The sequence below is a fragment of the Mesoplodon bidens genome (genome assembly GCF_964165515.1).
Source record: "Mesoplodon bidens genome assembly, contig: HAP1_SCAFFOLD_567, whole genome shotgun sequence".
In the NCBI taxonomy this organism is placed as follows: Eukaryota; Metazoa; Chordata; class Mammalia; order Artiodactyla; family Ziphiidae; genus Mesoplodon; species Mesoplodon bidens.
In genome coordinates, this window is record NW_027671277.1 from 192,849 (window position 1) to 218,513 (window position 25,665).

The 25,665-nt window shown below is 44.4% G+C and overlaps 1 protein-coding gene across 1 annotated transcript in view; it reads right to left on the reverse strand.

Annotated features, from left to right (window-relative positions):
• Window positions 1–25,665, reverse strand: part of LOC308611612 (forkhead-associated domain-containing protein 1-like) — an 88,158-nt gene that overhangs the window by 51,792 nt on the left and 10,701 nt on the right. The window contains exon 2 of the mRNA XM_081260330.1: window positions 16,230–16,436. Within this exon, the coding sequence (XP_081116456.1) occupies window positions 16,230–16,436 (207 nt within the window). The remainder of the gene's footprint in view (window positions 1–16,229; window positions 16,437–25,665) is intronic.

Sequence of the window (25,665 nt, forward strand, 5' to 3'; positions counted from 1 at the left end):
TAGATTTCGGCGTATAAGTCACTTCTCCCAAGAATCCCTCCCACACTCTCCCCAAATTTGGGATGGCGGTCCCCACCATGGGTCACCTTGCACACTATCGCACCACCATTTATTGGGTGCAGCCTTCGTGCCAGGCACCCAGTCAAGAGATTCACATGCATTACCTCATTTAATACCCCTGATGCTTTGTGATGAGCCCGAGGCTGAGCAAGACCTAGTGACTTTCCCAGGATCACAGATTTGGCAGTGAGCGTCTGAGCTGGTACAACGTCACCTCTGAGCTCTGAGAGGCTGACAGCTTTTTGTCTACCTTGCTCAGCACCGTATCCTCAGCTCCTAGAATAAACCCTTGGCACATACACAGTAGGTCCTTAAATATTGGTTGAAAGAATGAATGAACACATCTCCGAGATTCAAGCTCAGCTCTCCAGGACACACACATCCACACTGTGTGTCTCCCTGGCACTCCCATTCCACCTCTTCCCCGAAGCCGAGAGCTCTGGGGTGGCAGGCACCCCAACTGGCTCGAAACCAAGCTGGCTCATTAGCCTGTGATCCTCAACATCTGCCACATCTGATTCTTGGCAGACGCTCCATAAATATCTATCGAGGGAACCTTTTTTCATCTGACCCGGCGGAAGATGTCTGTATCTACTTTCATTAGAGAGCACATCAAAATCCATCTACACCGGGAGAAGCAAATGCTGAGAGGTGCTGACACCTGGCTTTGTCTTGGTTAATGCTGTTGTGGCCATCCCTCCCTGTGCCTAGTGGTTAAACCGTGACATCGTGAATGCTACCATTTACTGTAATTACTCACCGATTTCTCGTGATAGCCCTGAAGGGGAGGAGCTCTCCTTATTCCTAGCTTACAAATGAGGCTTGGAGAGGTTAAGGACTTCACCAAGCTCAGGTGGTGGTGGAGAGGGTGGTGGGACTGGGGTTCTGGAAAGCTCTTTCCCTCTCTGTCTCTCTCTCCCTTCTCTGCCCCAACCCCACCCCCAGTCGCTTGGCAGAAAAAAACACCCTTTTCAAGGAAGAAGCTAAGTTCAAAGGTTTGCCGCCTGTGACGGTCACGTTTCTCTTTCTGCAGACTGCAGACACAGAATGAGAAACAGGACAGAATGCTTCCGAAATAGGAGCACTGGCAGACAGAACTTCCTATAGCTCCAGCTGGATTGTATTCAAGAGGAAGGTTCTCCACTCACTCAGGTTCCCAAACCAGTCTTTTAGCTACAGTCTTTCCCAGCCAAGTCAAGAATCTGGTGAATTCCCCTGAAGACTTTTTTGGAGTCAGGGAGAACACTGTTTGGGAAAATCAAACTCCAATTGCCTGGCGACACCTGGCCCAGCATTTATGATGACACTGGCCCCGTTGAAACCTGTTTCAGGAACGGACTTGGTAGTGTTCCAGAACTCTGTTACCTTATGTGAAGATCCGAATTTCTCTCCACTGTGGCCACCTCGGTCTCCACCTAAGCTTTCTTCCTTTCTCTCCTTTCAGAAGCTGAGGTGTCCTGCTCCTGCCTTGCACTCACTTCTCCATCCATCCTATCCCTCCCGTCCTCTCCTCTGGGGCTGTCTTGCCTCAATCATTCCTACAACCTTTCCTCATCGATTTAATAAAGATTTATCGAATGAAAGGGCTGAAGGTGGGAAGGGGGAAATTTGAATATGTTTTACCCCCGCCTGATAGAAAACAAATCGAGAGACCACGGGTAGTGTGGAGGAATTCCCTTTTGTGCTGGGATGCTCAGGTAGATGTGCCTCACTGCCCACTAACTGCCAGGGTGCTAAAGGGAGTGCTCACATCTCATGCCTCAAGTGGTTCACTGCCGTAGTGGACAGGCCGCAACCCACCTGGCTCTTCTGGAAATTCCAGGAATCTCCCTCCCAATCTGTCGGCCCATTGCTGTGGGTGGGGCTAAGCAATCAACCAATCACACTCCCTGGACATACTGATTGGTTCAGTGGTGGGGCAAGTGATGCAATCAGAGCCAAGGAGACCCAAGAAGACTTGGCTGGACACCAGGATCTGGAGTGACCTGGTGGGACTTCAGAATGCAGCCAGCATGAGGGAGTGGAGCCCAGACATGGAGAGAGGGAAGCGTTTTATTTATTTTTCAAATTGTGGTAAATAACCTGCAACATAAAATTTATCATCTTAGCCATTCTAAAGTATACAGTTCAGTGGTGTTAAGTATAGTCACATTTCTGTGAGATGGATCTCCAGAACTTTTTCGTCTTGCAAGACGTAAACTCTATTAACCATTAGACAACAACTCCCCATTCCCTCCGCCACCCAGCCCGTGGTGACCAACATTGTGTCTCTATGAATTGGACTACTCTAAGTACCAAGTACCTCAAATAAGTGAAATCACATGGTACCTGTCTTTTTGTGACTGGCGTATTTCACTTAGCATAATGCCCTCAAGGTTCATCCATGTTGTAACATGTCAGAATTTCCTTCTTTTATTTTATTATTTTTGTGTGTGTGTGGTAGGCGGGCCTCTCACTGCTGTGGCCTCTCTCGTTGTGGAGCACAGGCTCCGGACGCGCAGGCTCAGCGGCCATGGCTCACGGGCCCGGCTGCTCCGCGGCATGCGGGATCCTCCCGGACTGGGGCATGAACCCGTGTCCCCTGCATCGGCAGGCGGACTCTCAACCACTGCGCCACCAGGGAAGCCCTTCCTTCATTTTTAAGGCTAAATAATATTCCACCATACAGTTTAGAGTGTATTTTTTTAATCCATTAAGCGTCATGGGCACTTGGGTGGTTTCTACCTCATGGCTATTATAACTATGCTGCTGTGAACATGGTGGGGAAAATAAGGAAGCTGGTTTTGAGCACTGGCTGGGGTGCTACCCTGAAGTGCTCCATCCCTGAGGCTGGCTAGAGCTGGTTTCTGTTGCTTGCAGCACATAGAGCCCGAACGATAGGGCCCCTAGTGGGAAGGAGCCAAAGATGTATAAACGCAGCAGAGACTCCAAGCTCTTCGGGTTTAAAAATTTTAAAATAAAGGTTTTTTTTTTTTTTTTCTCTGAAGCATGTTGGTTGTGGGTAGCTTTAGTTGGATGGTTAAAGTTGGTTTTCTCTAGTTTCCCGGCTTGTTTTATCAAAGGCAAGGTCAAGGTTTTCTCAGAAATTGCTGCTGGCAACTACAACGATACAGGCAGGGAGAAAAGCAAACATAAGAAGAAGACTCACATTAAAAGCTAGCTCTGGGCTGTACAGGAAGCATGGGGTCAAGGTCAGTTATCAACAAGTTTGTTTTTATTATTTATTTATTTTAGATTTAATTCTATTTATTTTTGTCTGTGTTGGGTTTTCGTTGCTACGTGCAGGCTTTCTTTAGTTGCAGCGAGCGTGGGGCTACTCTTGTTGTGGTGCGCAGGCTTCTCCTTGTGGTGGCTTCTCTTGTTTCGGAGTGTGGGCTCTAGGCGCATGGGCTGCAGTAGCTGGGGCACATGGGCTCAGCAGTTGTGGCACGTGGGCTCTAGAGCCCAGGCTCAGTAGTTGTGGCGCATGGGCTTAGTTCCTCCACGACATATGGGATCTTCCCAGACCAGGGCTCGAACCTGTGTCCCCTGCACTGGCAGGTGGATTCTTATCCACTGTGTCACCAGGGAAGTCTTCAAGTCTGTTTTTAGAAACTTTAGTTTAAAAATACACGCTAATGCCTTTTCTCTTTCTTTGTGTCTGTTCTCTGACCATATGGTATGTTGCCATGGTTGGGTTTTTTTGTTTTGTTTTTGAGGTAGCATATGTGATACTCCTGATTTCTTTTCCATACTACCTTTAAAATAGCAGGTTGGGGCTTCCCTGGTGGTGCAGTGGTTGAGAGTCCGCCTGCCGATGTAGGGAACACGGGTTCGTGCCCCGGTCCGGGAAGATCCCACATGCCACAGAGCGGCTAGGCCCGTGAGACATGGCCGCTGAACCTGCGCGTCTGGAGCCTGTGCTCCACAACGGGAGAGGCCACAACAGTGAGAGGCCCGTGTACAGAAAAAAAAAAAAAAAAAGCAGGTTGTCAACCACCTGGATTAACCATGACCACATCCACGGCTGAATTTATATTAGCTTTAATAAACACAGGTCAATGATTTACTCAAGAAATCACTATCCATTTTTTTTCAAATTATCTATTTGTTCTTTGTGTTATTTCCCCAATATCTGCTTCTAACCCTGAAAAGAGTGTAAGCTGAATGGGACACCCTAAAAAAAATTCGAAGTAGTTTGCACATCGAGTGCCTACAGTACACATGAATTCTGCCAGGAAGCCCTGGAGCCTGCAGAGAAGGTGGAAACTTAGACCTTGCCCTTGGAGAGCTTGTTATGTGCTCTGCCATTTGTAAGTAATTGTGGACAATACAACGACTATGAGCCACTGTGTAGAGAAGCCACAGATGTGCCACAGACTGTGCTGGGCACTTAATGCATGTGGTCTCATCTGATCTCCAGAATAATCTTGCAGGAGGCATTTTACCCCTCATTGTGTGGATTAAGAAACTGAGCTCAGGGAGGTTAAATGACTCGCCCAACCTCTCACGGCCAGGAAGTGGTGACACAATTTGACTCCAATACCTGTGCTCTTAGGACTTCTAGGTTACTCGAAGTCATGATTTATTACCTGCTTTCCATACTCACAAATGGATCTTAGACGATTGGTTAGTGAATGATAGGATATTTTCCAAGTTAAAAAAAGGAAATGAACATTAGATGGTGTGAAAAAACACAAGACATCGCATGGGCTACTTAGAAATGGGATTTTCTAGGAACACTGACAACTGTCTTATGGAAGTGTTATTCTTTCTGGTACATGCCACGCCCTGGAAGCAGCTCAGAGGACCCCAGCCTCCATCCGGGAAGACCTGTGGTATGTTCACTGCTGTACCAGAGGAGTGCTGGGGCCAGCTGGTACCCGCCCACGAGAACTGATTGTTAAATGTCCAGGAATTTTGCCAACTGGTTGAGAAACACAGCCATTAATAAGAATTAACTTACATAAATTTACAATTAAATTATATTAGAAACAATTGGTATACAAACTTAAAAGTCACCCCTTCCTATTTTACTCTATTTTATTATTACCTATGCTCTTGAGGTTATTTCACTCTACTATATGTTTCTGTTGGAAATGTTACATAGTAATGTGTTACCACACCTCTCTTTCCTTCTCTGTATTCAGGGATGTGTCATTGGGAGCTTGAAATTGACCGTGGAGTGCGAACTACACCATAGAAATCAGGAAATGTTATAAATGAGGGCTTGGTTTTTAAAAAGTTTTATAAATAGGTTTAATAATGGTGGTTCATGTAGAGCTTGATTTTGTTTGTTTGTTTGTTTTGTTGATTGCCTAGACTTAAGACGGTAATGGAGAAAATGTTAACAATGCAGATTATACAAAAGCATGTTGTGTCTTAGCCGTTATGTTATGAATAGAGCAAAAAATTGGGGAAACGTTCTTCCAGTATTTAAAAATTATTATCTGATGCAGCAACAAAGTCACTCATGTCACTGATGAACATGTGAAGTTCTAACGTCTTTCTTTTTTCACTTGTATTATTCATAAATCCAAAATATCCAAAAATACCCACCAGTGCTCAGGTTGGAAACTCTCTCATTCGTCAACTGCAATGAGAAATTGGCTATGGATACAAGAGTTCACCTAAAGTCAATGAAAGCATTCTGTGAGACTCAGCTGGCTATATAGAATTTACAAGAAAGAGTACTGTATATTTTGTTACATGGATAGACTGTGCTACACATTCTTTATATCAGTAAACCTTATGCTATGCATCCATGTACTTTACTTTTCCCAGAGAGCTGGTCATTAAATATTTACCAGCCAATTGCTGGCTGTGCTGGCACCCAGCAGAGTGCCTGCTACTCATGGTAGGTGTTCGCTGACTGAGCTGAACAGTTGGCAAATGGAGTGTAAATAAAAAGCACTTTGATTCTGGGGTTGGGATGGGGAAAACACATGCTAAGCCTGGTGCATCTTGTAACAGCAGAGAGTAAGCAAGTGCCCCAAACGAAAAGGTGGGGAGATGCTCAAGGACACAGCAAGCAATCTGAAAGAGCTCCCAGTGGCCAAGGCTGGAAGAATTTGAGCGAAGAAATATTTAATGAGTATTGGATTATAATTCAAAGTGTAAAATCAGTATACATGGATCCATACTGACATAGATACATTAGTGAGTAAATACATAAAGGAGGGAGAAGAGACCGGCTTCCTTACAGAAGAATTTAACATACATAGATGTGGAGCTTAATTCCCATGGTCTGGAAGGGCCTCGGGGGTAGGGGTGATGGTGGCGAGCAGGGACACTGACCGCAGCATGGAGGAGCCATGGACCTGGAAAGACAGAATGGAGACTAGAAAACATGGCCAGTAGATCTCAGAAGCCAGGAGAGGGTGCTACTTGCTGCCAGGACAAATGGCCTTTATCTCAACAGCTACCGGGGTGTCACCGTAACTCAGAGACGGGTAATAATTCTATGTCCCCAAGAAAAGGGTAAATCATGTACGGGGCTTCAGTGTGAGAAATCAGGGTTATACATTTAGAACACAGAACCGCCAAGTTATACATCATTTTTAGGTTTTGGAACTTAAAAGAATTAAGTCCCTTTGAGCTGTTCAGAAAAGCCATTCGTTTGGGGTTTTCCCAGCTGTGTTCAAGGAGATCTGGCCCATCTAATTTTCCCATTTTCTTGTAAATCTTCAATCTTACGGTTTTTCCTTTCCTTTCAAGTTCTAATCAGCTTCCTGGTCAGTCCATAAAATGGGAAATAGAATCTAATGAGAAAACAGCCGGATTTTTGCAAATAGCTTTTGCTACCCCTAGACTTGGCCTGCTTCAATTCGGTCTTGCCAGATAGAGAGACGGAATGAATGAATGAATGAATGATCATCAACTAAGTTCAGAGAAGGAGCAACGTGGTTCTGATTTGGTAACAAAGGGTGTGGTCTGCCAGAGGAAGCAGGACGCGGCCCGGTTCCTGACCGAGTCTGGGTTCTGTCTCAGCAGGATGCTAAGGGTTCAGCCCGCGCTCCCGTCTCCACCTCCCCCGATGTCATCTGCATCGCCTGTAGACATCTGGTGACAACACAGCCTCAGGGGTCCTTTTGTGTGAGTTTCTGCTGCAGAGGCCGAGCCTGAGGCTGTCTGCTGCCCCGTGCCCTCCACTTCACTGGTCTCGGGAAATCGCCTTTGATATAAAACACCCAGCCTCAGGAGTTCTCATCACATAAGTTAAGTCCCCACGGGGCCTGTAAGAGCACAGGGTAGAGGAAATCCTACAAGGTCAGGTAGGAGATGACAAAGCTTGACCAGAAAGAGGCTTTGTTCTGAAGGGCACCATACTCTCTGGTCATTCACTCAGTTGCCGGCTTCTCAACCCCCGGTACAGTAAAGCCACATCCTCCTCAAGAACGAGCCCTATTCAGAGGTCCCAGGAACGTGGAAACACCACCCTTCTTGGGGATGGACAACTAAGGCCCAGACTCTGAGCTTCTCATCACATCAGTTCACCACAGGAGAGAAATGAGCAACTCTGCTTCCTTGGAGACTGGCCTGGGACTTTTCCAATGGAAAACTGGATTATTCATCATTTTCCTCCCCCCAGATCCCTAGTGGCAAATCCCGTTAGGAAGGCTCCACTTAGGCAATAGGAATGCTTCCTAATGTCATGGACATCTCCTTTGTTTGTGCCTCCCCCGCATCCATTTCTTCCATCTTCTGGATGGGCACCTTAATTTTTTTGCAGGGAAGACACCCTTTCCCTGACAATCCTGAGTCCATAGAACTCTGACCCTTCCACCCCAGGGGTGAGACCATAACCCAGGCCTGGCCAATCAGAGCATTCCTGGCCCCTGGCCTCAGTGATTGGTTCAGGGGAAGCCACGTGATCCAAGCCACTGTCAATGAAGATGCTGGCTCTATCCCTGGAACTGCTACTTTGTAGGGTGCTGGGGCTGCTGGTGGCCACTTTCCTACAGGTGAGGCAAGAGTCTGTCTGAGATTGGGAAGCTAACAGGGAAGAAAGAGTCAGATTCCTGACCATGATTTGGGCGCCTGGATCCAGCTGGGCCTAAGCTGCAGCTTTTGGCCTTTTCAGTTCCATGAGCTTTTTTTTTTTGGCCTAGGCTAGTTTTAGTTGGTTTTCTGACACTTGCAAACAATCAAATTTCCTGGACAGTATGCTTACTGAGACTTTAGCATAAGCATCACTATGTACTCAGAGTGAAAGTTGTTTTAAAGGTTATGACATGCTCAAATAAAACCCACCAGACTGTCATCATGCACCAAATTTACCTTTCAACTTATAAAAGTAAAGTAGCATCTCCAGAGAAGAATGATTTAAGACCAAGGAACCAATCATAAGACAAGTAGTAAAACGCTGCTTAGAGAAACTTAGATAGATAAATAGTCCTCTAGCTACAGCAGGCTTCAGACTACAAACCCCAAATTTCTGCTTCAAAAGTGACTCAGGGAAGACATTCCATAGTTTCATTTATTTCGTTTTTTGGCCTCGCCGTGCACTTGTGGGATCTTAGTTACCTGACCGGGAATTGAACCCAGGCCCTCAGCAGTGAGAGCACTGAGAGCACTGAGTCCTAACCACTGGACCACCAGGGAATTCCCAACAGTCCACAGTTTTATTTTTAATTTTTTTTTTTTTTTCGGTATGTGGGCCTCTCACTGTCGTGGCCTCTCCCGTTGCGGAGCACAGGCTCTGGACGCGCAGGCTCAACGGCCATGGCTCACGGGCCCAGCCGCTCCGCGGCATGTGGGATCTTCCCAGACCAGGGCACGAACCCGTGTCCCCTGCATCGGCAGGCGGACTCTCAACCACTGCGCCACCAGGGAAGCCCCACAGTTTTAAAAGAAAACTTTCCAGTTGAAGAAACAGGTAAAATTTATAATATGCATCTGTTGTATATATAATATGTTAATGTCTAGTACATTTATCAGATCCATGTCAATGTAATTATATTATTACTATATTTGCAAATGCATATATATGTGTATGTATATTTAGAACCACATATTTCCAGCTCTTTTTTAAAGAGGTATTGAAAAGCCTGTTCAAAATTTAGTTTTCCAGCTTGTCTGTTTTTTCTTATTCCTCAGTAAACTTAAGCAATTAACCAGCACATTTCCTGGCACACAGTAAGGCTCAATCTGAGTGAGTTCTTTCTCCCCAGCTCCCCCCTCTATTTTAAGTTCTTCTTTTAGAAACCAAGTCAAATGAAAGAGGCAGGACTGCATAGTGTTACAGGCAGAGGCTGGTCAATGTTTTCTGTAGAGCCAGACAGTAAGCATTTCCAGCCCTGTGGGCCATAGGATCTGCCCAGCTTACTCTGCCATTGTAGCCGACAACACAGGCAATACTGAAATGAATGGGATGGCTGTGTTCCCAGGAAACTTTACAGAAACAGGCGATGGCCCGCACTTGGCCCTGGGCCATAACGTGCCGACCTCGGGTTAAGACCTTGGGATCCGGCGTCACACAGACTCTGGTCCAGCTCCCGGCTCTGCTCCGTCTCTGGGACCCTGACGAGTGTGTCATTTCTGTGCCTTGTCTGTAAGACACAGGGATACCAACAGCCATTTCTTAGTCTGTGAGAAGTGGGTGAGATAGTGCACGTGAAATGCTGGGAACACGTCCTGGTCCATAATAAATGAGCATAAAACATTAGCCACCAGGTGTGATCACCATCGTCAAAAAAGGAGAAGAAAGGGCGCAACTGAATTTGTCCAGGAACGGCAGCAATATCCCTGGTAAAGAGTTAGTGGGTGGACTTCCCTGGGGGCGCAGTGGTTAAGAATCCGCCTGCCAATGCAGGGGACAGGGATTCGAGCCCTGGTCCAGGAAGATCCCACATGCCGCGGAGCAACTAAGCCCATGGGCCACAACTGCTGAGCCTGTGCTCTAGAGCCCGCGAGCCACAACTACTGAGCCCGTGTGCCACAACTACTGAGCCCGCGTGCCACAACTACTGAAGCCCACGCACCTAGAGCCCATGCTCCGCAACAAGAGAAGCCACCGCAAAGAGAAACTCGCGCACTGCAAAGAAGGGTAGCCACCGCTCGCCGCAACTAGAGAAAGCCCGTGCGCATCAACGAAGACCCAACGCAGCCAAAAATAAATAAATAAAATAATTAAAGAAAAAAAGTTAGTGGAGCCAGGGACTTCCCTGGCCGTCCAGTGGTTAAGACTCCACGCTTCCAATGCAGGGGGTGCAGGTTTGATCCCCGGTTGAGGAACTAAGATCCTGCATTGGTGTAGCCAAAAAAAAAGTTAGTGGAGCCAAACAAGCAAGGAAGCCAGATAACTGAAAATGCATTTTCTTCTATTATCAGTGGCTTTCGTTTTTACCCACATAATGAATCATCCCCTGTCAGCGTGTGAAACTGCAGGTTGGGCTGGGAATTGCAAGACCTTCCTTAACCGCTGGGCAGTGAAGGACCTGCCTCGGCTCTCACGGCCCCACGATGCTTCGTGCTATTAGGAAAAGGCTCCAAGGGACTCAGGAGAGCCGGCTTTTAATCCTGCCTCTGGATCTATATGCTTGATGCCTAACCTTGGGGAAGTCACTGAAACTCTCTGAGCCTCAGTTTATGCCATGATAGGGGTGGTCCCAGGGACCTCTATAAAAACAACTGAAGGGGGAAAGGGGACCTGGGATTAATGAGTAGCTCCTTGGCAGAAATTGGAAATTAAAGCTCAGAAAGGTAAAGCCAGTTGCAGCTGGCATTTCAACTTGGGTCCATCCAACTCCAAAGCCCTTGCTTTCTCAATTGTGTTCTGCAGAGCTTCCCCATTAAAGCAGCAAGGAATATTGGCCGACAGAGGGCGCTCTTCTCGCAAGACAGGACGTCATGACATTGCAGGGACAGAAGACAGTATCCAGGAGCCACGTGGGAGAGTCTGGCTGGACTGGGAACAGGGCAGAGCAGGCTACAGGGAAGGCCAGACACAGGCAGTCATGGGGATGGGCGCTGCCGACAAGGAGCTGTCAACCCCCTCATGGAACAACTCGGCACGTCATTTGTGGCGCCTGGCTTCCTTTTTCATTCTGGCCATTTCCATCCGTTTTGCCGTATTTCAGAACAGAGAAAGACATGATTGATACATACGGGTGACGTGGGTTTCCTTACTCAGCTGCCTTGTAAGAACGGCGCCACTGTGACTAGCACAGCTTGTTTCCACACCTCCTTTCCCAGAGCTCAGAAAGCACGAGTAAAGGCAACAACCAACAAAACCCACAACACGGCGGCACACCTGACTCTGGGACTTCAATTTCCCACGCCTGGTGCCAAGACTCTATGGGATTAATCAACGGTTGCTTCAGGGCATTGCAGATGGCCCTGCGGGTTATGTCCTGCACAACTTCAGTGGGCGCCATCCACATGGACTACGTTGTGAATGGTGACCCTGGAGCTGTGCAATATGGCAGCCCTAGGTTATACTTTGATGAGAGAGCTATAATTTACACAGTATGGTCCTGGGGGCTTCCCTGGTGGCGCAGTGGTTGAGAGTCCACCTGCCGATGCAGGGGACACGGGTTTGGGCCCCGGTCCGGGAAGATCCCACATGCCGCGGAGCGGCTGGGCCTGTGAGCCATGGCCGCTGAGCCTGCACGTCCGGAGCCTGTGCTCTGCAACGGGAGAGGCCACAACAGTGAGAGGCCCGCGACCACAAAAAAAAAAAAAAGGATGGTCCTGGGCACAACCTGGCTGCCAATGCACTTTGTCAAACAAGAGTTTTTCTTTATATTTTTCCATCTTGTATGTTATTCTATGGGTAATTTATCTGCAAATGTATTTATCTGCTAGCGGGGGCAGGTCTTTGGAGGTTTCCCTGTCCATAAGGACACTTACAAAGGAGGCATCTTGGCTGCTCCATGCTGGTTTGCTTGACTCTAAAGCTGAGGGTTATCACGTGCTTATTAGGTGCCAGACGCTGGACTAAGCAATTTACGCACTTTGCCCACTTAATTCCACAGTCACTCAAGGTGGTAGGAACTATTGTTACAGGAGTGGGGACCGAGGCCCTGAGAGGTAGATGATTTGGGCACGTCCAGTATAAAAGCCGGTCAAGAGCAGGGCTGGGACGGCGCTGGAGTCAGCCTGACCTCAGGACACGTGCTCTAACCACTGAGACATCTGCAAACACATCTGGATTCCTAACCGCCCGCACCTCCCCCGCCTCCCCCAATAAAATGCCGTCACACCCTCCTCTATTGGTTAGGGTCACCACAAAACCTGAAATAAATGCTTTCATTTGGGAACTCTTTGTCGGGAGAAGAACAGTTCTCATCATACTGAATCTGTATGATATCAGGGCAGTCCTCCGTGGAAACTCCATCCAAGGAGGAAACACAGCGCCCTCACCAGGGACCCCAAAATCAATTGGAAACAAGAATAGGCCGGAAGCAAGAGGGCCACGAATTTTTTAGAAAAACTGGGCTTCAAAATATTTGATGAGAGATGCTCTTCAATACCTCTCCCTTTTCCCCTCTTCCTTTCTCTTCTTTTAAACAGCCAGCAGGTTGGAGTCATCAGGAAGTGGAATTTGTAGGAAGGTGTCAGTCAGTCCACAGGCCGCCCTCACACGGACGCTGCAAAGGACCCCTCCATGAATATGAGCGTCATGGATGGAAGCTTCTCAAGCTGGGGACGCCCCGGCAGAGAGCGCTTTTGAGAAGATGGGGTTGGGGAGAGTCCTGCAAAGTGCCCTGGGCACAGGCCAGGGCAACACTTGTGCAGCTGCCTGCAGTCAACCGAGGAATGAAGCAAGGTGCAAGTGCGTGTAGGAATAAGAATTGAAAAAATCCGTGTATATTCGAGTGACTGTGAGAGTATGCTTTCCTCGGTGTGAAAACCAGTCAAGGCTACTGCTCCAGCTAGCATCAGACTAAATGGTTTTCTCCCCTCCTTTTTCCACAAGTGGGGATAGTGTTTAATTTGCACTGACAAGCTGTGTGGCCCTGGGGAAATTACTTAACCTCTCTGAGTTTCGGATTCCTTGTCTGTAAAATGGGGATCACGGGAGAACCCATCTCATAGGTTGCTGTGAGCGTGAAATAAGGGAGAACAGGTGAATTGCTTAGCACAGTGCTGTTCACGTCAGTGATTCCTCCTGCTGCTCTCCTGGTTTCTCTTCTTACAAAACATCTTCTTCCGTCTTATCTACTCAAGTTTAGAGGTCGTCATCACTGTTTCCCACAATTATATAAGAAGCACCTTGTAAAATAAAGTCCCCACTCCATAGTTGTACACCCGTGTTCATAACAAACTTACTCAAAATGGCCAAAAGGTGGAAGCAACCCAAGTGGCCATGGATGGATGAGCAGATAAACAAAATGTGGTGAATCAATACAATGAAATATTCAACTGGAATGAACCATGAGGATATCATACTAAGTGAAATAAGATGATCGCAAAAGGACAAACAATGTAAGATTCCATTTATATGAGGAACCTAGAATAGTCCAATTCACAGACACAGCATGGTGGGAGGGGAGGAAGAAAGCAGGGGGTTTGATTTGATGGGCTTAGAGTTTCAGTTTGGGAAGATGAACAAAGTTCTGAAGATGGATGGGGGTGATGGCTGCACAACAGTGTGAATAGATTTAATGCCACTGTGAACTGTTCACTGAAACATGGTTAAGATGGTAAATTTTATGTGTATTTTACCATAATTTTGAAAATTAAAAGTTAAAAACAAACCCCAAAATGAAATACCTCCAAGGTTTCTCCGAGGTTTGGGGTGATAGAAATGGATGAAAGTGTTCTGAAAGCAGGTTGTGGTGATGGCTGCACAACTCCATCAATATATTCAAATTGATTGAATTGGACACTTCAAATGGGTGAAGTTTCTGTTATGTAAATTGTACTTCAGTGAAGCTGTTAAGAGCAAGCAAGCAAACAAACACATGCTGTGATCCGGAGGAAACTTTGGAGGATGAAGGAGCTGTTCACTGTCTTGATTGTGGCTATGGTTTCACAGGTGTACACATATGTCAAAGCCCATCCACTTACAGACTTTAAACATGTGCCGTTTATGGCATGTCAATTATATCTCAAGAAAGCTGTATTTTAAAAAGGCAGAAGAGTATTCCATATATAAACAAACTCCTTATAATATATTAAACTCCTTATAATATATTAAACTATATAATTAATTAAACAATGCCTCCTTTGGATGGAAATTTAGGTATCAAATTTTATGCCCCTATCAATAATATTTCAATAAATATCTTTGTAGGAAAAAAAAAGAAAAAAATGCAGATATTATTTGCTGCTCCCCTATTCTTCTCCCCACAGGCAAGCCACAGAGTCAGAATTTCCCAGGGAGGGGGCCTGGGAACCTGTAATTTGACTGAACATTCCTGAAAAATTCTTGGAATCAGACATGTTGGGGCACATTGAATCAAACTTCATGAACTTGGATTTTCAGGCTTGGGAGTGTGAAATCCCCTTTTCTTTGATCCCTAAAAAATTCTGTAAGTGTTCCATACAAATGATTCTAAATTTCGGTTTCCCTCCTATTGGCGGTGCATCAGAATCATCAGGGAGCTTGTGAGAATGCATATTCCCAGGCCCTACTCCCAGGGAGGATGTGTATGGTTGCCAGATTTCGCATAAATAAAGAAGTGAATAAATCAATATATAATAAGCTATAGGGTGTCCGTTAAATCTGAATTTCAGATAAACACCAAATAATTTTTTTAGCATATGTGGTTCCTTGCAATAGTTGGGCCACACCTGTACATAACAATTATTTGTTGCTTATCTGAAATTCAGATTTAACTGGGTGTCCTGTATTTCATCTGGGAATCCTAAGTATGAGTCCTCAGGCCTGGGGTGAAGCCCAGATCTGCACTGTGGGTCTGCTCCCCACGTGCTTCTGACGAGGGGGATCCTTAGAACCCATGTTGAGAACCCCTGATCAGGTCAACACCTTCTGGGTCAGGAGCCCCTCCTCAGGGCGGCCAGTGGATCCCAGTGCATCCCACAAGTGAGCACACTTTAATGTTGGTCCAAGGAGGAAAAGGGGGCTGAGAAGCAGCAGGAGTAAACTGCCCCAGGTTTTCAAAGTCAAATGTGGTGGATGCGGTGTCACGAGCCCTGCAGCCTGAGGGACGGTGCTCATCTTCTCTGAGTGAGTATTTAGGGCTGCCTAGGGTACCCACACCCAGGATTCTGCCTAGATTCTCTAAACTTTATTTATTTATACCCAGCCTCGTCCCAGAAAGGACTTTAAGCCTCGGAGGTCTCAGTCCATGCAGTGTTCTTGGTGCTGGCGAGTGAGGTTAACACACTATCTCTGTGGGACACACACGACAGGTATTAATTGTGTGCTCACCACGAATGGGCGTTATTCTGGGAGTTTTACAATGATAACCATCTCATTTAGCCCTCGAGATAAGCCTGCAAGGTCATTGCTGTCGTTGGCCCCATTTTGTAGATGAGGAAACCGAGGTTCCGAGGGGTCCAATGGCTTGTGCAAGACCGCACCGAGTAGGCCAGTGGCAGAGCTGGGGTTCTGACCCAGGACTGTGTTGCTAACCAGCCCCCATCCTGCCTCCCTACTGAACCAGATACTTCTTGTCACTGAGCTTTGCTGGGCGAATTTTGGGTTACGTTCCACTTAACCTGGGGCCATACTTTAGGTCCTGATCCCGGGAACATTTCTGATCCGGTGTGATAACAGCTGGCAGGCCTTGAGCGTCTACTCCGGCCACTTTGACTTTTTATACATAGATACTCTCTCAACGCCCTGCACCGCTGAGAAGACCCAGACCCAGGCACGCAGAGAAGCCTGGCAGAGGTCGCAAAGCTAGGAAGTTGCAGAGCACTGATCTGCCTAAAAAGGAAGCATCCATCTCTGCATCTTCAAAAGCACACACCTGCTTTCCACCTCCCCTCGCCAAGCTTCACTTTTCAGGAAAATGCTCTCGCTCCGGGCTGGTCCCTAGACAACTCTTGCATGTAATTCCACGAAATGCCCAGAAGAGGGCGCGAGGACTCGCTCTCCCCGGGCACCCACGCGATGGGGCTGAACTTCGCAGAATCTCGAAAGCAAGAGTGACACGCTCCAGAGGAACTCCACCTGTGGCCGTACCCGAGCCCTAGGCTGCACGGAAGGTGACACAACACGGCACCTCTGCACCCCGCCCTCCCCCCCACCTCCCGCAGGGGCCTGGACTCACCGAGGCTGGGTTTTCGATGACCAGTTCATAGGTCAGCCCTCTGGACCCAAACCTCAGGATGTCTCCGGGTAGGAGCTTCACAGCCACGTTCTGAATGTGGCACTCATTGACGAACGTGCCGTTGCAGGAATTGAAGTCATGGAGAACAAAGCTGCTTTCGGCCTCATTATATTCAATGAATGCGTGATGGTTGTCGACGTCTGCAGACTGAAATGCAGAAGGGGGACAGTCAGAGCCAGCAATAACAGGAATAACAAGGAATAACTAGTGCCACTGACACTGGGGGCCCCAATGTGCTAACCACTTCATCTGGCTGGACAGTCACTGCAATCCTCATTTTAAGAGGAGGATGCTGAGGGTCAGAGAGGTTAAGTGACTTGCCTAAGGCCACACAGCTAGTGAGTGGAGGGTCACCAGACCCTGACAGCAGACCCAGAATAGATGCCCAGTTTTAGGGTAGGGCGTCAGGCAACACAGAGGCAAGAGGGAACTCGGGGGGAATTGGCCAGGAATTGGCCACTTGATAGTTCTCTGATCCCAATGCAAGTATCCTTTTGGTTGTCCCGAGTGGCAAGACAGCAGAAATGGTCCAACACAAACCAGAAAGGTCAGTTGGCAAGTGACAACTGTCCATTTACTGCAAGTGTTAAAGTTCAGGGGAGGTTTTGTAATAATTCTTGTTTTCATTTGTTTGTTCTATTCATTTTTAAAATAACATGTTTTTTCTAATAATGCAGAAAATGAGAACTAGAGAAAAACACAAAGAAGACATTAAAATCACTTAGACTCCCGTCCCCCAGAGGCAGGCACCGAGAACACGGTGGTTCACATCCTTCCAGTCTTTTCTCTATGCTTACAATCTTTTTAAAAAGTTTAAACACAATTGAGCTCACACCACAAAACATAGTTTTATAACTACCTTTTAAAAGCCTTGGTGTATAATGAAGGTTTATCCCATGTGATTAATTATTACTGTTGCTTCTTAAAAGCTACTCAGAATTTATCTAACCAAAGATGATCTATTTTTCAATAGGGGCCCTGGTGTGACCACATTTCCCCAAAAAGAGAGAGACCCCAGACAGTGAATTGTCAGTGGGGTCAGAAACCTCCTGTGTAACCACTTTAATAAGAAGAATGAGCAAAACTGGGCACCAAGGAGGAAATATCACATCCCCCCTGGCCCTGGCGCCCTGGACTATGGGCTGCAGGGCACGTGTGAAGTCTTCTGTCTTCTCAGGACACTGCCTATGAGCCATCCACTCCAGCCTGAGACTTTGCAATTATTTTCTAAGTCACTCTTCTCAGAGTGCCTCATCCAACTTTCATAGAGAGTACTTGGAATTAGAAATCTATACTAACGTCCCACAATATAATTATAACCAATAGCTTATATTAATAATAGCTTATAGTATATGAATAGATAATAATATAAGTGCATATATTAGTAGAATATATTAATGACACATTATGTGTAATTACACAAATGCCAGGAAATTTGCTAAGTGCTTTACGGCATTATCCCGTTTCATCTTCACAATAATTCAAAGGGATACTTCCTCATTTCAAAAAATTTAATTTTTTTATTGAAGTCTAGTTGATTTACAATGTTGTGTTAGTTTCAGGTGTACAGCAAAGTAATTCAGTTATACATATATATAATATCTATTCTTTTTCAGATTCTTTTCTATCACAGGTTACTGCAAGATATTGAATATAGTTCCCTGTGCTGTACAGTAGGTCCGATAGTTACTCATTTTTTAGATGAGGAAACTGAGGCATAGAACGATTAAGTATGCCCACAGTCAGCCACTTTGACTCGCTTGGCTTGTTCCCAGGTTTGCCTGATTCAAATGACTGTGCCTTTACCCACTTTTCAAATTCCTACGACACACTTTGGCACTTAAAATACTGGAACACAAGAAGAAAGCAGGAGTAGCTCTATTAATTTCAGGCAGAGCCAACTTCAGAGGAAGGAAAGTTATCAGGGATAAAGAGAGGCGATACATAGTGATAAAGGGGTTGATTCTCCAAGCAGACATAACAGTCCTTCATTGTATGTACCCAACAATAGAGCATCAAAGTATGGAAGGCAAAAACTGATAGAACTGCAAGGAGAAGCAGATGAATCCATCATGGTAGCTGGAGACCTCAACAGCCCTCTGTCAGTGACGGGCAGACCCACCAGGCAGAAAATTAGGAAGAATGAAGTTGAACTGAACAGCACTACCATCATCTGGATCTAACTGGCAACCACACAGCTTCATCCCACAGCAACAAAACACACATCCTTCTCAAGCTCCCATGGAACACTCACCAAGAAGACCACATTTCAGGCCACGAAATATACCTCAACAAATGTAAAAGGATAGAAATTATGCAAAGTACGTTTTCAGAACACAATGGAATTAGGCTAGAAACCAATACCAGAAAGACAGCTGGAAAATCCCCAAATATTTGGAGATTAAACAACACACCTCTAAATAACAGATGGGTCAAGGAGGAAGTCTCATGGGAAATAAAAATATATCTTGAGCTAAATGAAAATGAAAATACAACCTATGAAAATTTGCAAGATGCAGTGAAAGCAGTGCTTGGAGGGAAGTTTATGGCATTGAAGGCATACATTTGAAAAGATCTAAGCTTCCACCTTATGAAACTAGAGAAAGAAGAGCAATATAAGCTTACCACAAGCAGAAGAAAAGAAGCAATGAATGAAATAAAAAGCAGGAAAACAATAGAGAAAAGTCAGCAAAACAAAGAGCTGTTTGGCCTTTTTTTTGTAAAGATCAATAAAATTGACAAACCTCTAGCAGGATAACCAAGAAAAAAACAGAGAAGATACAAATTACTCAAATCAGAAATGAAAGCGATGGCATCACTACTGATCTCATGGACACTGAAGGGATAATAAAGGAATATTATGAATAATTCTATGCCCACAGATTTTATAACTTAATGAAGTGGACCATTTCCTTGAAAGACACAATCTACTGAAACTCACACAAGGAGAAATAAATACTCTGAAAAGACTCATATCTAGTAAAGAATATGAATCAATAATGAATAACCTTCCAAAATGGAAAGCACCAGGCCTGGATGGGTTCACTGGTAAATTCTATCAAACATTAAGGAAAGAATGATACCAGTTCTCAATAATCTCTTCCAGAAAATAGAAGAAGAGAGAACACTTCCCAGCTCATTCTGTGAGGCCAAACTTATTCTAATAGCAAAACCAGATAAAGATATTACAAAACAGGAAAATTGCAGACCAATACCTCCCATGAACATAGATGCAAAATCCTCAACAAAATATTAGCAAATTGAATCCAGTGATGTATAAAAAGAGTTCTACACCACAGACAAGTGGGATTTATTCCAGGTATGCAAGGCTGGTTCAACATTTGGAAATCAATTAATGTAATCCATCACATCAACAGCGCAGAGAAGAGAAATCGCATTATCATAACAGTAGATGCAAAAAGAGCATTTGACAAAATTAAACACCATCCATGATAAACTAACAAACCACCAAAGCACCACAACAACTCTTGGCAAATTAGGGATGGAGGGGAACTTCCTCAACCTGATAAAGTACATCTATAAAAACCCTAAAGCTAACGTCATATTTAATGGTGAGAAACTAGAAGCTTTCCAATTAAGATCAGGAATAAGGTGAAGATGTCCCCTTTCACCACTCATTTTCAACATTGTACTGTATGTCCTAGCTAATGCAACAAGGCAAGAAAAGAGAATAAAAGATAGATTGGGAAGGAAAAAGAAATCTTCTTTGGTGAGGTGTTTGTTCAGATCTTTTGCCCATTTTGCAGATGGCATGATTGTCTGTGCAGAAAATCCCAAAGAACCGACAAAAAGCCCTCCTGGAACTAATGAGCAATTATAAGCAGGTTGCAGGATACATGATTAATATACTAAAGTCAATTGCTTTCCTATATACCAACAATGAACTAGTGGAATATGAAATTAAAAACACAACACCATTTACATTAGCACCAAAAAAAAAAAAATGAAGTACCTAGGAAGAAATCTAACAAAATACTTAGCTATATGAAGAGGTATATGAAGAAAACTACAAAATGTTGATGAAAGAAATCAAAGTAGTCTAAATAAAAGAAGAGATATTTCATGTGTATTTGAAATTCCTTAATGATGTATGATGTTTAACATCTTTTCATATGCTTATTTGACATCTGTAGATTTTCTTTGGTGAGGTGTCTGTTGAGCTCTTTTGCCCATTTTTAAGTTGGGTTGTTTGGTTTCTTATTGTTGACTTTTAAGACTTATTTATATTGTTTATTAATTTATTTTATTGAAATGTAGTCGATTTACAATGTTGTATTAATTTCTGCTGTACAGCAAAGTGATTCAGTTATACATATATATACATTCTTTTTAAAATATTCTTTTCCATTATGCTTTATCACAGGATATTGAATATAGTTCCCTGTGCTCTACAGTAGGACCTTGTTGTTTCTGCATCCTGGATGTAACAGCTCACATCTGCTAACCTCAACCCCCCACTCCATCTCTCCCTCAACCCCCTCCCCCTTGGCAACCACAGTCTGTTCTCTATATCCATGAAGACTCATTTATTTTGGATACATGCTTACAGCATCTTTATTCATAACTGCCCAAAACTGGAAGCAACCAAGATGTCCTTTAAAAGGTAAATGGATAGACAAATTGTGGTACATCCATACAATGAAATACTAGTGATAAAAATAAATGAGTTATCAAATAACAAAAAAGACATGGAGGAATCTTAAATGCATATTGCTTAGTGAAAGAACCTAGTCTGAAAAGGTTACATACCGTATGATTCCAACTGTATGAAATTCTGGAAAAAGTAAAACTATAAGGAGAGTAAAAGATCAGTGCTTGCCAGGGGCACAGGGGCTCTGGAGCTCAGGATGAAGATGAGGGGCACAGGGGATTTCAGGGCAGTGAAAATATTTTTTATGATACTGTAATGGTGGATACTTGTCACTACACATTTGTCAAAACGAAAGAACATACAACGCAAAGAGTGAACCCTCATGTAAACTATGGACTTAGTTAATAATAGCATATCAATATTGGTTCATCAGTTGTAACGAATGTACCGCACTAATGCATGAGGTTAATAATAGGGGAAACTGTGTGTACTGGAGGGGTGGCTATATGGGAACTCTCTGTATTCTCTGCTCAAATTCCAGTAAACCTAAAACTGTTCAAAAAAATAAAGTATTAAAAAAAATGAAAACACATTAGTTCTTTGGAAAATGTCCCCCACATCATCTTCATCACCATTGCCATTGATCTTTGTGTCCTTTGAACCTTTGATAACCCAGGAATGAGAGAAATTCTGTCTGTGACATTTTGCTTGTCTCTTGCCAGGCTTCACTGCGTTCAGTTCCTCAAAAACTGTCAGGCCATTATTAAGACATCAAAGCAAGCAGGAAGTTTTCAATGACTCCACAAAGTTGGGTGAGCCTCTACCACATGTTAGGCCAGGAGACAGCTTCCTAGTTCGGCCCTATAATATCACTCGCTCCCTTTACTTGGAAAATTGCTAAGTGCTGCTCCTGGACAGACGCCCTGCTGCTAATACAGACTGAGTCTATAAGCCCCAGCCTACTGAGCTGTCCCACTATGAGATGAACTGTTATTTATTCATTATTATTTTTATTATTATCCTTATCCTCCTCTCACATATTTTGAGGGCTTCCTGTGAACTGGGCCCTGCTGAAGCATTTTGTGTGCATTTTTATCATTTAATCTGCATGACGGCCCTAAACAGGGACTCTAGTGTTATCTCCACCTTAGAGAGGAAGAAGCTGAGACTCAAAGGCTGAAGGGAGAGGACAGCATCACCTTGATCCCAAACCCAGACAAGGACACGACAGGACAACCACAGACCAGTATCTCTTGTGAACACTGACGCCACAGTCCTCAACCAAACAGGAGGAAACCGAATGCAACAGCACGTTAAAAGGATCATACACTATGACCAAGTGGGATTTGTTCTTGGAATGCAGACCTGATGGTTCAACATATGAAAATTAATCCATGTAATACATCACATTAACAGAAAGAAGGAAAAAAATGATCATCTCGATGGACGTACAAAAAGCATTTGACAAAATGCAACACTCTTTCATGATAAAAGCACTCAACAAACAGGGAATAGAGGGAAATTACCTCAACATAATAAAGGTCAAATATGAAAGGCCCACAGGTAGCATCATACTCAAAGGTGAAAGACTGAAAGCTTTTCCTCTACTTTCAAGAATAAGATAAGGATACCTGCTTTTGCCACTTCTATTCAACAAAGTACTGGAAGTCCTAGCCAGAGCAATTAGGCAAGAAAAAGAAATAAAGACATCCAAATTCGAAAGGAAGAAGTCAAATTATCTCTGGTCACAGGCAACATGATCTTACATGTACAAAATCCTAAAGAGTCCATGAAAAACCACAACCCTCTTAGAACTAAAAAATACCATTCACTAGCAAAATCGTAGGACACAAAATCAACACACAAACATCAGTTGTGTTTCTATATGCTCACAATGAACAATCTGAAAAGGAAGTTAAGAAAATAATTTCATTTACAATAGCATCAAAAAGAATAACATACTTTGGGATAAATTTAACCAAGGTGGTAAGAGATGTGTACACTGAAAACTACAAAGTGCTTCTGAAAGAAATTAAAGACACAAATAAATGGAAAGACACCCTGTATTCGTGGGTTGGAAGACTTAATATTGTTAAGATGTCATTACTACACAGCAGGATCTACAGATTCAAAATCCCAACAGCAATTTTTGCAGAAATAGAAAAATCCATCCTAAAATTCATATGGAATCTCAGTGGACCCCAAATAGCCAAAATACTCTTGAGAAAGAAAAGCAAAGTTGGAGGTCTCACACTTCCTGATTTCAAAACTTACTGCATACAAAGGTACAGTAATCAAAACAGTGTGATACTGACATAAGGTCAGGCACATAGGCCAATAGAATAGAATAGAGAGCACAGAAATAAAAGTTTGCATATATGGTCCAATGATTTTTGACAAGGGTGCCAAGATTATTCAATGGGGAAAGAGCAGCATTTTCAACAAATGATGCTGGGAAAGACTGCAAAAGAATTAAGTTGAACTCTTACCTTACACCATGTATAAAAATTAACTCAAAGTGGATCAAAGACTTAAACAGAGTCTAAAACTATAAAACTTTTAGAGGAAAGCACAGGAGGAAAGCTTTATGACATTGGATTTGGCAATGCATTTTTGGATATGATACCAAAAGCATAGGCAGCAAAAGTAAAAATAGATAAATTCAACTATATCAAAAATTAAAACTTCTGTGAATCAAAGGACACAATAAACAGGGTGAAAGGCCATCTAGAGAATGGGAGAAAATAGTTGCAAATCACAAATCTGAAAAAGGGTTAATATGAAGAATATATAGAGAACTATAACTCAGCAACAACAACAACAAAAAACCCCCCAAATAACCTGATCAAATATGGGCAAAGAACTGGAATAGACATTTCTCCAAAGAAGATATACAAATGTCCAACAAGCATATAAAAAGATGCTCAACATTACTAGTCATTAGGGAAATTCAAATCAAAACCACAGTGAGATACCACCTCATACCCATTAGGATGGCTACTATCAAAAACAAACAAACAGCAACAGAAAATAACAAGTGTTAGCAAGGATGTAGAGTAGGGGAACACTAATGCACTGTTGAGAACGTAAAATGGTGCAGCTGATAGGAAAAACAGTAGAGCGGCTTCTCAAACAATTTAGAATAAAATTATCATATGATCCAGCAAGTCCACTTCCGGGTATAGACCCCAAAGAATTGAAAGCAGGAACTTAAAGAGATATTTGTACACTCATGTTTATAGTAGCATTATTCACAATTGCCAAAAGGTGGAAGCCACCCAAGTGCCCACTGACCGATGATTGGATAAGCAAAATGTGGTCCATCCATACAGTGGAATATTATTCAGTGTAGGAGGAAGGAAATTCTGACACATGCTACAACATGGATGAACCGTGAGGACATGATGTGAAATAAGTGTCACAAAAAGGCAAATTTTGTATGATTCCACTTGTGTGAGGTACATAGAGTAGTCAAGCTCATAGAAACAAAATAGAATGGGGGTTGCCAGGGGCTGGGGAAGGGGGAAACGGGGAGTTGTTGTTTAATGGGTACAGTTTCAGTTTTGCAAGATGGAAAATTCTGAGGCTGGTTGCACAACAATGTGAATAACTTACAACTACTGATCTGTACACTTAAAAGTGGTTAAGACGGTAAACTTTATATGTATTTTACCACGATTCAAAAAATGGCTAAGATGAAGGGACTCACTCAACATCAGGATGCTGGCACAGGGCAATGTCAGGGTTTGAACCCAAGTCTAATTCCAAAACCTGTACCTTTGATTTGTACCCTGTGATCTTCAGAGTAGAGAGTGATTTAATAATGAGAGAGGAGACAGGCAGGACCTAATAGAGAAAACAAGTGCATTTCTTAAAGGCTCCTGCATTTTAAATGTTTAAAAATTATATAGTGAGTCCATAAAATATTGAGACGTTTAAACATCTCTTAACAATGACCATCTGCTCTGATGACTCCTGTGCTTTGAGGAAGCCTCCTCGGGAAGCTGACTTAGTTATGATGTTGCCCTGAGGTTCACTGACGTTGTCGCTGAGGTTCGACGTGTACCTGGAACCGTCCTTTGAGCTAGGTTTCAACCTTGCATCACCTGGAACTGGAAAGCCCCATCTCAGACCATAACTTCCCGCTCCCAGCCTTCCTTATCCTCTGTCTCGTCCTCTCCTTGAGTCACGTAGCCTTTGCTCCCCGTCCCCTCCCTATGCGTAATGCCCTACGCTCACCCAGCCTGGGCCCTGCTCGAGCTCACCAGCTCCTTCAAGTCCATCCTGGCCCCCAAACCCTCCTGCCACCCTCACACTTCTGTCCTGAGGCTGTCCCAGTGCCCTCTGGGCCCCCCAGCCAGCAGGTTCCTGGTCTTAGGCTTTTAATTCTACTTTGACAACAGCTTCCTAGGTCTTCATCTCCTGCACCTGCCTGCATCCTCCGTCTGCTTCTCCAGACCCTCCTCCATCCCTTTCCACAGCGCCCTCTGCCCAGTAGGCCCACCTGTGCAGCTACATCCATGGGCTGATGGGCTCCTTGCCTCTGGTTTCTGGTTGGGTTTGGCCAATGGGGGGTTAGAGGTCAGAGCAGGGAGGAGAGAGCTTGGGGTACTTACTCCCCTGGCTTCCTTTCTCTGGGGCCACACAGCTTCCCTCAGAGGACTCTACCCAGCCCTCGGGGTCTCCGGGTCCCAGGAAATGCCCCTGCCCCTCACCCCTCAGCTCTGGGGGTGGGAACAGTCCTCACTCATACTAGCTCTGGGC